A 14,106-nucleotide genomic window follows, 5' to 3' on the forward strand; every position below is an offset into this window, starting at 1 on the left:
CACTCCAATAGATCCTCCTCAGACAGACAACCACATGTAGTCAGGCAGGGGTATATCGTATGTTTAGGAAAAAAGATGAACTTAGCGTAATTCCGTACAATACATAAACTTTTATTTAGTAAAATTACAACTCACATTCCATAAGTGTCATCCCGACACTAAGGGTTGCAGCATGAATACAGAAATAGGAAACACGGAGTGGCGTCACATGACGAAACTAGTAGGGTGGGACTAGGACGTTTGAACGTACTGCACATGTCTGTTTCAGGCTCATGGCTGGGAACACAGTAGCCGGAGACAAACGATTTTTACAGAGTGTCTACACAGATTGTTTATAATCTTACCAGCTACTCCATCTGGTGAGTCAGTTTGAGGTGACTGGTGGAAGCAGCACATAGGGTGCTTTTCGGCGCACACCTTTTGTTGAGGATTGTCACAACAGATATTTATTTGCACTTTTTTGCACAATTTCTTGCATCGTTTTTGCACTTTATTGGATTTTTTGGGGGATTTTAATGATTTATATTCATTAATTTGTTACAGATATGAATTGTTGATAATTTATTTAGATTGTTTGCATATATTTGCACATAGGTTTTGGGCAGCAATTTTTGCACATTCATATGGCATGATTATTTGATTGCGATTTAGTAGTGTCACATGATATTATAGAAGTCCTGTAGATTCAGTCACTTATCTCAGCACGGTGCACTTTTTTACAAATATTACATATTTGGTAATGCACAGATCACGTTAGGATACACATCTAGAGTATTTTTGCGCTGATTTTTTATCCGTGATAAATTAAAATAGACGACTTTCTATTTTTTTTTTTTTTTTTTTTTACGTTTTGAATTGTACATCGAAGGGATAGATCCTATGTTGGTTTCACTTCTGTTCCCAATGGGGAAATTAACCTTACCTCCTGGATACCATACCACAGTACAGTAAGGTGAGGAGAAATCTCAACAACAGGCACACAGATGACAATAAAAAGCAGACCAGTTTTTACCCTCCCCAAATGTAACTTTAACTTAAATATAGTAGCCTGCATGTCAAATTGAACCAATGCAAATTAGCAACAAACGAAATTTTACTTAACTTTTTTCTTCTTTTAGCTCTGCATTCATGTTTAATGTTTCCTGTGGTGTTTTTTTTTTTTCAATCATTTAGGTGTTTGTGCTGTGGATGGCATGTTGTATGTTGTTGGAGGTGATGATGGATCCTGTAATTTGGCATCTGTAGAGTACTATAACGCAACAGCCGACAAGTGGATACTTTTGCCTTCATGTATGAGCACGGGGAGAAGTTATGCAGGTAAAATATAGTATTCACCTAGAGATAGTTGTTATATAATACCATTTCATACATATGTATTTAAATTGAATATATAGTCTGAAAGCATTCTCTGAAAATTTCCAAGACCTAAAGTGCATGTACACTCTACAAATGAACTTCTCTGATTTGCTCCCTTTTGGTCTGTTACACCTTACAGCCAGTACCTCACTGTCAGTTACGGGGTTTAGGATCATGTGACCACCATGATTGGCTGTCATGGTGGTCACTTGATCAGAAAGCTCCTGATCGCAAGTAGATTGGGAGCTTTCAGTTAGTCGCTAGCAAGTGTGCCAGGAGTGCACAGGGCGTGCGCTCTCAGCACAGCTGTATGTACACTAATGAACGCAAATATGCGACCGCTCGGCGCCAAGGCCCACTTGCCGAGAGCATATTTGCGTGCAGCTTGCGCCAATGGGTTAAGTATACCATTGAAACTATTTTGATATATTTTTTTTGTTGAGTGCAAGAAAAAAAAAAAAACCTGGGGATGTGCCAGAAATCAATTACTCTCCTGTGAACTTTGCAGTGTTATCAGCCCAGTTAACATCTGTAAACTACAGAACCACAGTCCTGGCACACGTTCTCTTCTAGGGAGACCACACTGCTTCTTCATAGAAACAATACAGTAAAAAGTGGAAGTGTTACTGGCAGGATCACCCGGAGGAATTGAGGCCTAAAAAAAGAAAACAAATGCAGTCACCACATCTAAAGACTGGAACACTTTAATGTATTCAATTTGTGTTTTTGAGTTTAGATGATATTTAATATTTGGTCAGTTTCATGATTTCTCTTAACCACTTCCCTCAAATAGACTTAACTGTTCGTCCTTGGGTTTCAGTGGTAATACCGGGATGATGCCTGCATCTACAGGCATTATCCCGTTATTGTTTGCAGCCGGCGATTCTCTTTTTGACAGAAGTGGTCTGAGTGGCTAAATATCATTTCTCTGTCGCTCATTGACAGACGCAGTCCTCTTGATTAATATCAAATCGGGTTATACTGCCCTCTACAGGAGTAGGACACTAGGCAGAAGGAAACGTTCTGGCCACACCTTAGGGGCAGTCCCAGAGGGTATATCCTCTCTCTCCCTGCTACAGGATGTCAGTTTTTTTCTGTCTAGTTAGGAGTAAGGACCTAAGTTCCTTGCTGGGATCTTGGTCCTGGCAAGATTTTTTTTTTTTAGAAAAATTTTTTTAGGCAGCTTTTTTCTCCAGTTGTTCCTGTGAGATCTTCCAGCAAGTATGCTGAAACTGGCGACGGGCTGGATGTTGGATCCAGTGGTCACCCCAGTCAGCCTACGAGCGCGTGCAGGCCCTAGCTCCACGCTGGGTCGGCCGCGACATAGTCCCACTAGACAGGGGACTGACCCTGCGAGTTAAACGTCTCGCCTGGACGCCGACGACCAGTTGGAAACTGAGTCACGGCGTCCGTATTGGTCGACAGCCCCCCCCACCTCGGTGGAGAGGGGTTCTGTCAGGAGTTGGCGCCCGCCTGTTCCGGTATGGTGAGTAAAATGTTCCCCCTCTCCCCCTTTCGGGTTTGTGGGTCCCTCCCTGGGATGACCGGAATCCTGGATCCCCCCTCTATCCTATAACAGGCACAGACCCCCCTCTTGAGGGTGATTTAGTGAATAGGAACCAGAAGGCTTGGTTTGGGAGCTGACAATCGGTCACTGTATGAGGGACACTGTAAGGGATCATGACTGTAGTCAGTGGCTGGCATTACTATTAGTATGGCCATGTAAGAGGGTGATAACATCTTACCTGATACATAAGGTGCAATACAGGCCGATGCCTGTGCCTGGACTACCGCCATCCGCAGGCCGCCATCCTCCCACAGGCCGGACACCTCCCGCAGGCCGCACAGGCCGATGACTACCTCCCGCAGGCCGCACAGGCCGATGACTACCTCCCGCAGGCCGCTGCTATTTTGCACAAACCGCTGCCATCCTCCACAGGCCGCCGCCATTTTCCCACAGGTCGCGCGGGGCCGCCATCTTGGCGTAGCCTCGTGTCTCCAGCATGGGGGCGGCCATGTTTGAAATGACCCAACACCTCGAGGAGTAATTGGGAGGCGCCGGAAGGCGTGTAAAGGGGCGGAGCCGCCTCCTTTACCCGGGAAAGCAAGCCAAAGACTTCCTGTCTGTAACAGACAGTGCTGGGAGAAGGTTGATAGAAACTTCTGTGCATCAGGTGGTGAGCCTTGGGGTCTCTCTCTCTCTCTCTCTCTCTCTCTCTCTCTCTGTGGGGTCCAAGCAGGTAACACTGAGGGGCGCTGTTGCTCTGGGGGATTAAGAAAAAAAAAAAATTTTTTTCTTTGAAATTATTTTTTTGTTTGCTGGCAAGTGTCTTGCATAATCATGGACTCTGCCACACATGTATCCCCACCTGATTCCCGCGAGGTGTCCGCAGGACCCTCCAGTACCCAGCTTGTGATTGATGCATTATCAGCAGTTTTGGAGTCTTTGGTATCCCGGGTGGAGGTAGCCTGTCGGGGACGGGGGTCAAGGAAGCGACCCCCGCCTACCCCTATTTCATCTGATACTTCAGATACGGATTCTGAGCTGGTCACTGCAGCTGCAGGTCCCTCTGCTGGGGCTGCTGTCTTGGGTACGGTCTCCTCAGATAGTGAGGAGGACGTTTCTGCCTCCGCCATAGTGCAAGAAGAAGCGTTAGTGAATGCACTAGTCATGTCTGTCCGGGAAACCTTAAGTCTTGAGGTTACACCGGCAGAGGTAGATGACACTGAGATTCCCTTTGGTACCAGCAAGCCTACCAAAATGGCGAAGGTTTTTCCCTTGCCCAAATGTTTTGGTAACCTAATTAAGGAGGAATGGGATCATCCAAAACGAACCCCTGCTATTTCCAGACGCATTGCTAGACACTATCCGTTTGAGGAATCCCTCCTTAAGAAATGGACGGTACCACCAGTGGTGGATCCACCGATTTCCAGACTAAATAAAGCCACTGTTATCCTGTTGGAGGGCGCTCCGTCCTTTAGGGATCCGGTGGATCGAAAAGTGGAAGCCGAATCCCGCTCCATTTTTTCCCTGATAGGGTCAACATTTAGGCCAGTGATTGCCATTGGTTTAGTTTCACAAACATTGACAGAATGGACCAAATTGTTACGCCGTGACATAAAGGGGAGAAGTATCCAACCGGCAGTATCAGATTTGCTGGAGCAGATTATACAGGGGCTACAGCTCATCTGTGACGCCGCCCTGGACGCCACTCCCTTGCTAGGGCGTGCATCTGTTTCAGCAGTGGTCCTCAGACGCGTGTTATGGTTAAAGTTCTGGTCGGCTGATCAAGGTTCCAAAAAGACTTTGGCTAATCTTCCCTTTAAGGGGGATCGCCTGTTTGGGGCCACCTTGAATGAGATTATAAAGGATCTCACTGGGGGTAAGAGCACTTTTTTACCACAGACCGCTAAAGGTAAAGGACCTCGTAACAGGCGAGGACCTTCCTTTTCCACTCATAAAAAGTTTTTTCGCTCTGCTGGGGCGGGCGATAAGGGGAAGTCCTCCAAAGCCCCTTCAGGGGGTTTCAGAGGGCGCTGGTCGGGAAAACAAAAGCCTGACTCAGCCAAACCTGAAGAGAAGACAGCCTGAAGGTGCGCCCCCACCCATCTCTGGGGTGGGGGGACGTCTTCACCGGTTTCCGGATCCATGGCTTTCCAGAATCCCAGACAAAGGGGTTTGCGAGGTCATGCGGTCGGGATACAAAATCAAGTTTCGATCACTTCTACCGGTGCGATTCTTCCCTTCCAACATTCGGCTATCCCGGGATCGCTTAAAAGCTTTGCGGGGAGCAGTAATAGACTTGATGCAACAGGGAGCGGCAGTTCCCGCTCCTTGAGCAGAACGTTTTCTTCACTTTTGCAAAAGATCACAAAAGGAGATTCTTTTCAGATGGAATCGGAATCCCGATTCTCTGGACAATCTGATCCAGGTGAGCGAGCGGACCAGAGAGTCTCTGATCTGGTAGCTTCGGTCTCCGATGCTCAGCCAGGAGAAGTCATTTCTTCCGACAGAATCCAGGTTACCGATAAATGTATTGGAACTGAGAGCGATCAGACTTTGTCTCATTCTCTGGACCGAGTAGCTTCAGGGCAACCCGGTTTGGATTCAGTTGGACAAGGCCACGGCCGTGGCTTATGTCTATCACCAAGGGGGCACCAAGAGTGCCCTGGCGGCCATAGAGGTGGCCAGCATTCTTCATTGGGCGGAACGGGTTGTTCCGGCTCTCCCCGCAGTATGCACTCCGGGGGTGGAAAATCGGCAGACAGATTATGTCAGCCGTTGGATTCTGGATCAAGGGATATGGCCTTTTCATCCAGAGATATTTCACCAGTAGTGCCTTCATTGGGGCACCCTGGAGGTGGATCTGTTGGCAGCTCGGCTCAACAGGAAGGCGCAGAGTTTTTTAACCCGCTCCCGAGATCCGCGAACGAACACAGCAGACGCGCTGGTCGCCCCGTGGGGACAGTATCAGCTACTGTATGTCTTCCCTCCTCTCAGGTTGCTGCTGAAGCTTCTTCGCAGGATAGAGGTGGAAGGAATTCCAGTTATCCTGGTAGTTCCGGACTGACTTCGTCAACCTGAGTACGCCGACTTCGTCAGGCTGGTCGCGGACACTCCCTAGAGACTTCCTCTCAGGGAGGATCTGCGGTCTCAGGGACCGATCTTCCATCCTGCTTTACAATCGCTGGCTTTAACGGCCTGGCTATTGAGACTCAGGTGCTGAAGGACAAGGGATTGTCAACTTCAGTTATTCCTACTTTAATTAAAGCAAGGAAAGCGACTTCTAGAAAAGTCTATCATCGCACATGGAGGTCTTATATTGCGTGGTGTAAATCCTTTGGATTCCCTCCACGGGCCTATTCGGTGACCCGAATCTTGGCTTTTCTGCAACAAGGAGTTGAGCAGAAGCTGGCCTTGAGTACTATCAAGGGTCAGGTTTCAGCGTTAGCAATCTTCTTTCAGAAACCTTTGGCTACTCATTCCTTGGTGCGGAATTTCATCCAGGGGGTGCGGCACCTGGCTCCACCAGTGCGCGCGCCCTTACCGCCCTGGGATCTTAATTTTGTGTTGTCGGTTCTTCAGAAACCTCCCTTTGAAAATATCAGGGAGATTCCCTTGCTTACGTTATCCCAGAAGGTGGCCTTCTTGGTGGCCATTACTTCTGCACGCAGGGTGTCAGAACTGGCCGCATTATCTTGTCGTTCCCCATATCTGGTGGTTCATAGGGATAAGGTGGTTCTTCGTCCGAATCCATCCTTCCTTCCTAAAGTGGTTTCAGAGTTTCATCTGAATAAGGACATTGTATTGCCTTCCCTATGTCCTAAGCCCAGTCATCCTCGTGTTACATTCCTTGGATGTGGTTCGGGCAATCAGGGTATACCTGAAAACTACGGACTCGTTTCGTAAAACGGATTCACTTTTTGTGATCACGGATGGCCCCAAAAAGGGGTTGCCTGCATCTGCCGCAACTATCTCCAGATGGATCAGACAGACGGTGGTACAGGCTTATTCTATTAAGGGTCGGAATCCTCCGTTCCCTGTTAAGGCGCACTCCACTCGGGCGCTTAGTGCTTCTTGGGCCTTCCGCCATCAGGCGTCAGTGGTCCAGGTTTGCAAGGCGGCTACCTGGTCGTCGGTTCATACCTTTACAAAATTTTATAAAGTTGATGTGATGGCATCGTCGGATGCCTCTTTTGGCCGCAAGGTTTTGCAGGCCGCAATTTGAGGAGACCGTTGGTCTACCTCGAGGGTTTTTTTCTGTTGGATTTCAGTTGAGTCTCATCCTTTGGTTTGATGAGCCTTTAAGACTTCTAGTCGGCACCGGTTGGACCTTCTGGATTTAAATTTTGATTTCTGTTATCCCACCCCTCATTTGTGGCACTGCTTTGGGACGTCCCGATTTGATATTAATCAAGAGGACTGCGTCTGTCAATAAGCGACAGAGAAAAATGGATTTTTGTAAAATCTTACCGTAAAATCCTTTTCTCTTAAGCTCATTGACAGACGCAGTACCCGCCCATCTACTTTTGAGTTGGGTTGGGTTAAATTCTCTGACACTGCTTTGTGACATAACTGACCTACTGTAGCAGGGAGAGAGAGGATATACCCTCTGGGACTGCCCCTAAGGTGTGGCCAGAACGTTTTCCTTCTGCCTAGTGTCCTACTCCTGTAGAGGGCAGTATAACCCGATTTTATATTAATCAAGAGGACTGCGTCTGTCAATGAGCTTAAGAGAAAAGGATTTTACGGTAAGATTTTACAAAATTCATTTTTCTGCGGGTGGGGGAAGGGGGTCCCACCCACCGCGCCTCTCCCGGGCTCTCTCCGGTCCTATTGCGGAGACCGGGAGCGATGCAGCGATGGCTGCCTGGGATAGAGAGAGAGGAACTGACATAGTTCCCCTCTCTCTGTAACCCTGGAAACCGGGAGCAACGAGGATTTGTCCCTTCCGGTTCTGCCCCTTTGTTTACCTGGCCATTAGCGGCCAGGCAAGCAGCCGATCAGACCAATCTCCATCTGGTTGGCTGCATGGGGAGCCAGAGGAGTGATTTGGGGTCTAAAAGACACCAAATCTTTCCATAAAGAGGACCTGTCACGGCCCATGCTGTCACAAAGGGATGTTTTTCATTCCTTGTAAGAGCAGTTATTACAAAAAAAAAAAATTTTACAAAGTGTAAAGCGCCCCTGTCCCACCATGCTTACACGCAAATGCAAACCCTTATATTACTCCCGCACGCATATGTACACAGTGATCGCACCACACGTGTGAGGTATTGTCGCGAACGTCGGAGTGAGAGCAATAATTCTAGCACCAGACTTCCTGAACAACTTCTAAAGCGTCACCTATAGAGAATTTGAAGCACCGTAGTTTGCCGTCATTCCACGGGCAGACGCAATTTTAAAGCGTGGCATGTTGGGTATCTATTTACTTGGTGTAACATCTTTCACAGTATACAAAAAAAAATATATATATATGTATGTTGAGGGGTTCTAAGCAATTTTCTAGCAAAAACAAATAGATTTTTACATTTAGGAGCAAAGTGTTGGAATAGGCTTAGGAAGGAGGTGATTAAAGGGAATGTATAATATTCTATCAAAGTATTTTGCTTATCTATTTAGTCAAGTCAACTATGGAATAATGTATATGATTATTTCATAATTATTTCATAATTGATAATATAGGCCTTTTGCCATTGGCTGGTGGGCTTTAGTGATACCATTTTCGAAGAATGCTGAATATTTTTTTCTAAGCCTTATTAAGTTTAAGTTATTAGTAAGTGCCTATTAGTAAAATGAATTACACAAATTTCAATTAAATAAAGTGCCAACAAAACCACAAAATAAAGTTTGGCATTATACTTCTGACTCTTAAGAGGTCTTTTAATAATGCAATTGTTCTACTTTACTGTCGAGCTGAAATTCAAGCTATAAGCATTGTTCTTGTTACCTTTGTCTGGGGGCACATTTAATTAACAACTTGCACAGATCAAAACGTCTTATAACTAGGTCAGTATCATTCAAAAACCAAAATAGTCATCCATGTGGCTTCATGCTAAATTCATGTCTCATTTCTCACTTGTCGGTATTTGTTCAGTTTGAAGATTTTGAAATATTACCTTAGCATAATTTATGTATCATGATAGTTTTAAATCTTTTTCTAAGCAATTTCCTTCTAATACAATATATACTTGTTTGTTTTATTTTTATAATGGTATACACACACTTATACTCCTATTTAACCACTTCAGCTACAGAAGGTTTTACCCCCTTCCTGACCAGGCTATTTTTTGAGATTTAGCACCATGCTATTTTAACTGGCAGTTGCACCGTCATGCACGGGCCACCCGTCAAATTTTTTTTTTTTAAATATCTTTAACCACTTGCCGACCGCCGCACGACTATCTACGTCGGCGGTCAGCCCCTCACAGGCAAAGTGACGTAGGGCTACGTCGCTTGCTTGTGAGGGTCTAGGGAGCAAACGCGCGCCCCCGGAGGCGCGCTCCCGCGTGGTCACGGACCCCCCCGCGCGTGTGACCGGCGGACCCGATGTCCGCCGGCCACTCTGCTATCGGCGGGGGAGAGGGAGAAAGTCAGGCAGCTTGTGTAAACAAGCTGCCTGTCATTCTCCTCGGTGTAAAAACACTGATCAACTATGTAGATCCATTGATCAGTGTCCTTACAGCTCAAGCCACAGCCAATCACAGTAGAAAGCACGCCCCTAGGGACACACACAGCCCCTCCCTCTCAAATAAAGTTAACCCCTTCACTACCAGTGTATTTTTACAGTAACAGTGCATATGTATAGCACTGATTACTGCAGTAATGTCACTGGTAACCCCAAAAGTGTCAAATGTCAGTCAAGGGTCCGATCTGTCCGCCGCAATGTCGCAGTACCGCAAAAAAAATCGCAGATCGCCGCCATTACGCGTTAAAAAAAAAACAACAAAAATGACAAAAATCTTTCCCTTTGTTAGTAAACGCGATAACTTTTACGCAAACCAATCAAAATACGCTTTTTGCGATTTTTTTTTTTTTACCAAACATAGGTAGCATAAAACAAATTGGCCGAAAATGTTAAAAAATTTTGATTTTTACATTTTTTTGGGGGGGAATTTCATATTAAAAAAAGTGAAAAATATTGCTATTTTTGCAAAATGTACGCTCTTTTTTTGTTTATCGTGCATGATCAAAAAATCGCACAGGTGATCAAATACCACCAAAAGAAAGCTCTGTTTGTGGGAAAAAAAGGACGCCAAATTCGTTTAGGTACAGCATCGCACGACCGCGCAATTGTCCGTTAAAGTCACGCAGTGCAGAATCGCAAAATACCCCCTGGTCAGGAAGGGGGTAAAATCTTCCGGGGCTTAAGTGGTTAAAGAGGAAGTAAACCCTCCTCAGGAAGTTGTACCTATAGGTAAGCCTATATTAAGGCTTACCTATAGGTACTGTAAATATCTCCTAAACATGCACCGTTTAGGAGATATTTACCTTTAATGCAGCCAGTGACGTCACTGGCGCATGCGCTCTGAAGGAACGGCAGATCGTGCCGTTCCTTCAGAGCCCCGTGCCGTGACCGTCGGCTCCCGCGCGCGTGCGCGGGAGTGACGTCACCGCGGCTCCGGCCAATCAGATGGCCGGATGCCGCGATCCCGGAAGACGGGCGACTATACATGTCGCCCGTCATACAGGTAAGCGGACGGCACGGCGGGGGCTCGTTCTAAGGTAAGTATTTCATAATGAGCTACTATGCGATGCATACTAGCTCATTATGTGTTTCTCTTTCAGGATGTAAAGAAGAGAAAAATTTTTTTTCTCGGTTTACAACCTCTTTAAGATGTTTTTTTTTTAAGAATTAGAAGGGCACTGGTGAATTAAATCATTGCCCTGAAATTAGAGGATGAGGACCGTACTCATTTCAGTGTTCGACTTTGGTAATAGATGGGTGCCCTTAGTGACTGTAGCAAATGGCGCTGCCTAAATCAAAGAAAAATTATGGGACGTCACCAGTACCCCATTGCAAACACAAATATTAACTCATTTATTAGTGCGATGTAGCATTAGTCAAGTATGCCAACAGTATTGGGGCTGCAAAGGGTCCCTTTCTCAAGGTGACGTAGTCACTATGTTGCCTTAAGGAAGGGTACCTGCACAACACCAGAACTTTGGCTTATTTGAATAATAAGATGATATCCATGGGTAAGTAAGGAAAAAGCTGACTGGTATAAGTAACATTGTCTTGAGAACTTTTTACATGAGGCCTTAACCACTTTACCACCGGAGGATTTTGCTGTCTTCCGTCCAGGCCACTTTTTGCGATTCGGCGCTGTGCAACTTTAACTGACAATTGCGCGGTCGTGCGGCGCCGTACCCAAACAAAATTTACGTCCTTTTTTTCCCACAAACAGAGCTTTCTTTTGGTGGTATTTGATCACCTGTGCGATTTTTACTTTTTGCGCTATAAACAAAAAAAGAGCGTTTATTTTGAAAAAATAACAATATTTTTCACATTTTTTTATATGAAATTCCCCCCCAAAAAAATGTAAAAATCAAATTTTTTTTTAATTTTTGGCCAATTTGTTTTATGCTACATATGTTTAGTAAAAAAAATCGCAATAAGCGTATTTTGATTGGTTTGCGCAAAAGTTATTGCGTTTACTAACTAAGGGAAAGACTTCTGTCATTTTTGGTGGTTTTTTTTTTAACGCATAATGGCGGTGATCTGCGATTTTTTTTGCGGGACTGCGACATTGCGTCGGACAGATCGGACCCTTGACTGACATTTTTGACACTTTTGGGGGTACCAGTGACATTACTACAGTAATCAGTGCTATATATATGCACTGTTACTGTAAAAATGACACTGGCAGGGAAGGGGTTAATTTTATTGGAGAGGGAGGGGTTAATGTATGCCTGGTGCTTACTGACGTGTGGGGGGGGAGGTGACTGAGTGACAGAAGGACAGATCGGATGTCCAGCTATGCTGAACACTCCGATCTGTCAGTCCCTGTCACTATGGAGATCCGCCCGCTGTGTTTACACACAGCGGGCGGATCTCCAGACTCGATCCCCGACGATCGGGGCAGAGCAGCGGCAATCGCCGCTGCTCCTCCGCTGGCCTGGTTAATGAACACAGCGGGAGCGAGCCTTCGGCGGCGCGCGAGCGCCGCCCACAAGGGGCGGAGTCCAGCGACGTAGGTCTACGTCGCTGGACGGGATCGCGGCACTTTGCCGCAGTAGCCTCAATGTAAGCGGGGCTAAAGTGGTTAAAGTGGTTCTAAAGGCTGAAGTTTTTTTACCTTCATGCATTCTAAGCATGAAGGTAAAAACCTTCTGTGTGCAGAAGCCACCCCTAATCCTTACCTGAGCACCATCTCAATCCAGCAATTCGCACAAGAGCATTGGCTCTCTGGGGACTCTCCCTTCTCATCGCCTGAGACAGCAGCGAGAGCCATTGGCTCCCGCTGCTGTCACTCACAGCCAGTGAGCAAATTAGGAGAGAGAGGTGGCGGGCACGAGCCGCGGATCCATGTCTGTATGGACACGCAGAGCAGCAGCTCGGGATCGTGCCTGCTTGGGTGCCCCCTTTGCAAGCTGTTTGCTGCTGGGGCATTTGGCAGGAAGGAGGGGTCAGGAGCGCTTGCATATGACCCGAGAAGAGGAGGATCGGGGGTTGCTCTGTGCAAAACCACTGCACTGAGCAGGTAAGTATAACATGTTTTTTTTTTTTTTATTTTTGCCTGTAACATTTCTTCAAGTTAGTAAATGAGCCTTTTTTTTCTGGTCTAATCTGTTTTCTCTCTTTCTCTCTAGGGGTTACAGTTATTGATAAGCCCTTATGATCCAAGGGAGGACCTCTCATTGTTTATCCTAAGAAAGAGCAGGTATAAAGTGAAGTGTAGCTTCATGGCCTTCCTTGCTTCTGACTGCAAGCTGTGGCAGAGAAAATTCAAGGCTTTTCTTCTGCAGTAAAGCACAGCAGCCACCGAAGATTACAATAGGGTGAAGTATTGTGCAGAGGTTTTCTGCATTGAGCAGCAGCTATCTGGATGTTCCTATGATTTGTGATTTTTGCTTCCCAACTGTTACAGAAGAGAAAACGCAAGCTGCTTTTCACATCATCCAGCAAGCGCTAATGCTGGATTGACTAGAGAATGTCATTAATAAGGAGAATATAAAGTTATGTGTATATTGGTGAGGTGAAGTTATATGTAGGGAATTATACATTCTGTACATGAAGTATAAATATTTTCTGAAGCCACATGGGTAGACGTGTAGGAACCCTATTTTCACATAAAAGATGCTTTTTCAGCTATGTGAATAACCTGTAAAGTGTGTGTGTATGTCTGTGCATACGTGTACTGTACAATTGTAATTGCTGATTTTTTTAAAGCGGCCCAAATGTTGGGTTTATGCACTATTTATATATTGGAGCACTCCTAGGAGAATTTGCCAGTACTGTTGTAAGACAAAGTTGTATTTTTTTTAACATGTATATTTAAATTTGCAGAAAAACATGTGCAGTGGCACTGGGGGGAACAATTGTATAGGTTGCCAAATGTTTTTTTATAGAAATAAAGGAAACATGATTTGATTGTTATTTATGATGATGTTTGTATAAATTTGCACATATCTCTTTTGTGATTCCTCATTTTTTGGTGTGAAGGAATTTTACAGCATGTGATTATTAATTTTTTTCCCCTGATAATCTTGTGGATATCAACTGACTATGCATGATTTGTTTAACTAATTGTCCAGGTAGTTAAATTATTTTAACCTAAGAGTAATACATCTGCTGTGTTTGGCAGTGTTTATTACTGTTTTGTTGCTATGAACATATGAATTATAAGTTCCTTTGGCCCAGAATTATGTGATCAAATATTTGTTAATAAATTCTTTTTGTATTGCAACTGTTTAGCTTTAAAGGGAATGTCTGGTGTTTGTATATATTTTATTTTGTGAACGGTTTAAATTTTGTTCATTTTTTTAAATTAAAGTGTAAAAATGAAATCTTATAAAATGAATGTCCTATTCACCAATTCCAGCCAGCAGATGGAGCCTTAGGTTCCTTTCATATGTTTTCCAAGCTAACCTTAAAGCAGTATTCCAAAAGCAAACATTTCTCATGTTGCAGCTTACCGAATCTTAGATGTGATGCCTACAATGATCAGCTTTTATTTATGTAAAACCTTCATCCCAAAAGAAAAAAATGATTATAAAGGGTAAGCTGGAGTTTAGTTTCAATTTGT

General features: G+C 45.0%; 1 protein-coding gene across 1 annotated transcript in view; it reads left to right on the forward strand.

The window, feature by feature from the left end:
• KLHL2 (kelch like family member 2) overlaps window positions 1–13,814 on the forward strand; it is a 293,449-nt gene extending 279,635 nt beyond the window's left edge. Inside the window, exons 14-15 of the mRNA XM_082272572.1 lie at window positions 1,174–1,317; window positions 12,671–13,814. Coding sequence (XP_082128698.1) covers window positions 1,174–1,317; window positions 12,671–12,699 — 173 coding nt within the window. The 3' untranslated portion in view covers window positions 12,700–13,814. The remainder of the gene's footprint in view (window positions 1–1,173; window positions 1,318–12,670) is intronic.
• Window positions 13,815–14,106: the final 292 nt, after the last annotated feature.

The sequence above is a fragment of the Pelophylax lessonae genome, assembly GCF_965119305.1.
Source record: "Pelophylax lessonae genome assembly, chromosome: 1".
Lineage (NCBI taxonomy): Eukaryota > Metazoa > Chordata > Amphibia > Anura > Ranidae > Pelophylax > Pelophylax lessonae.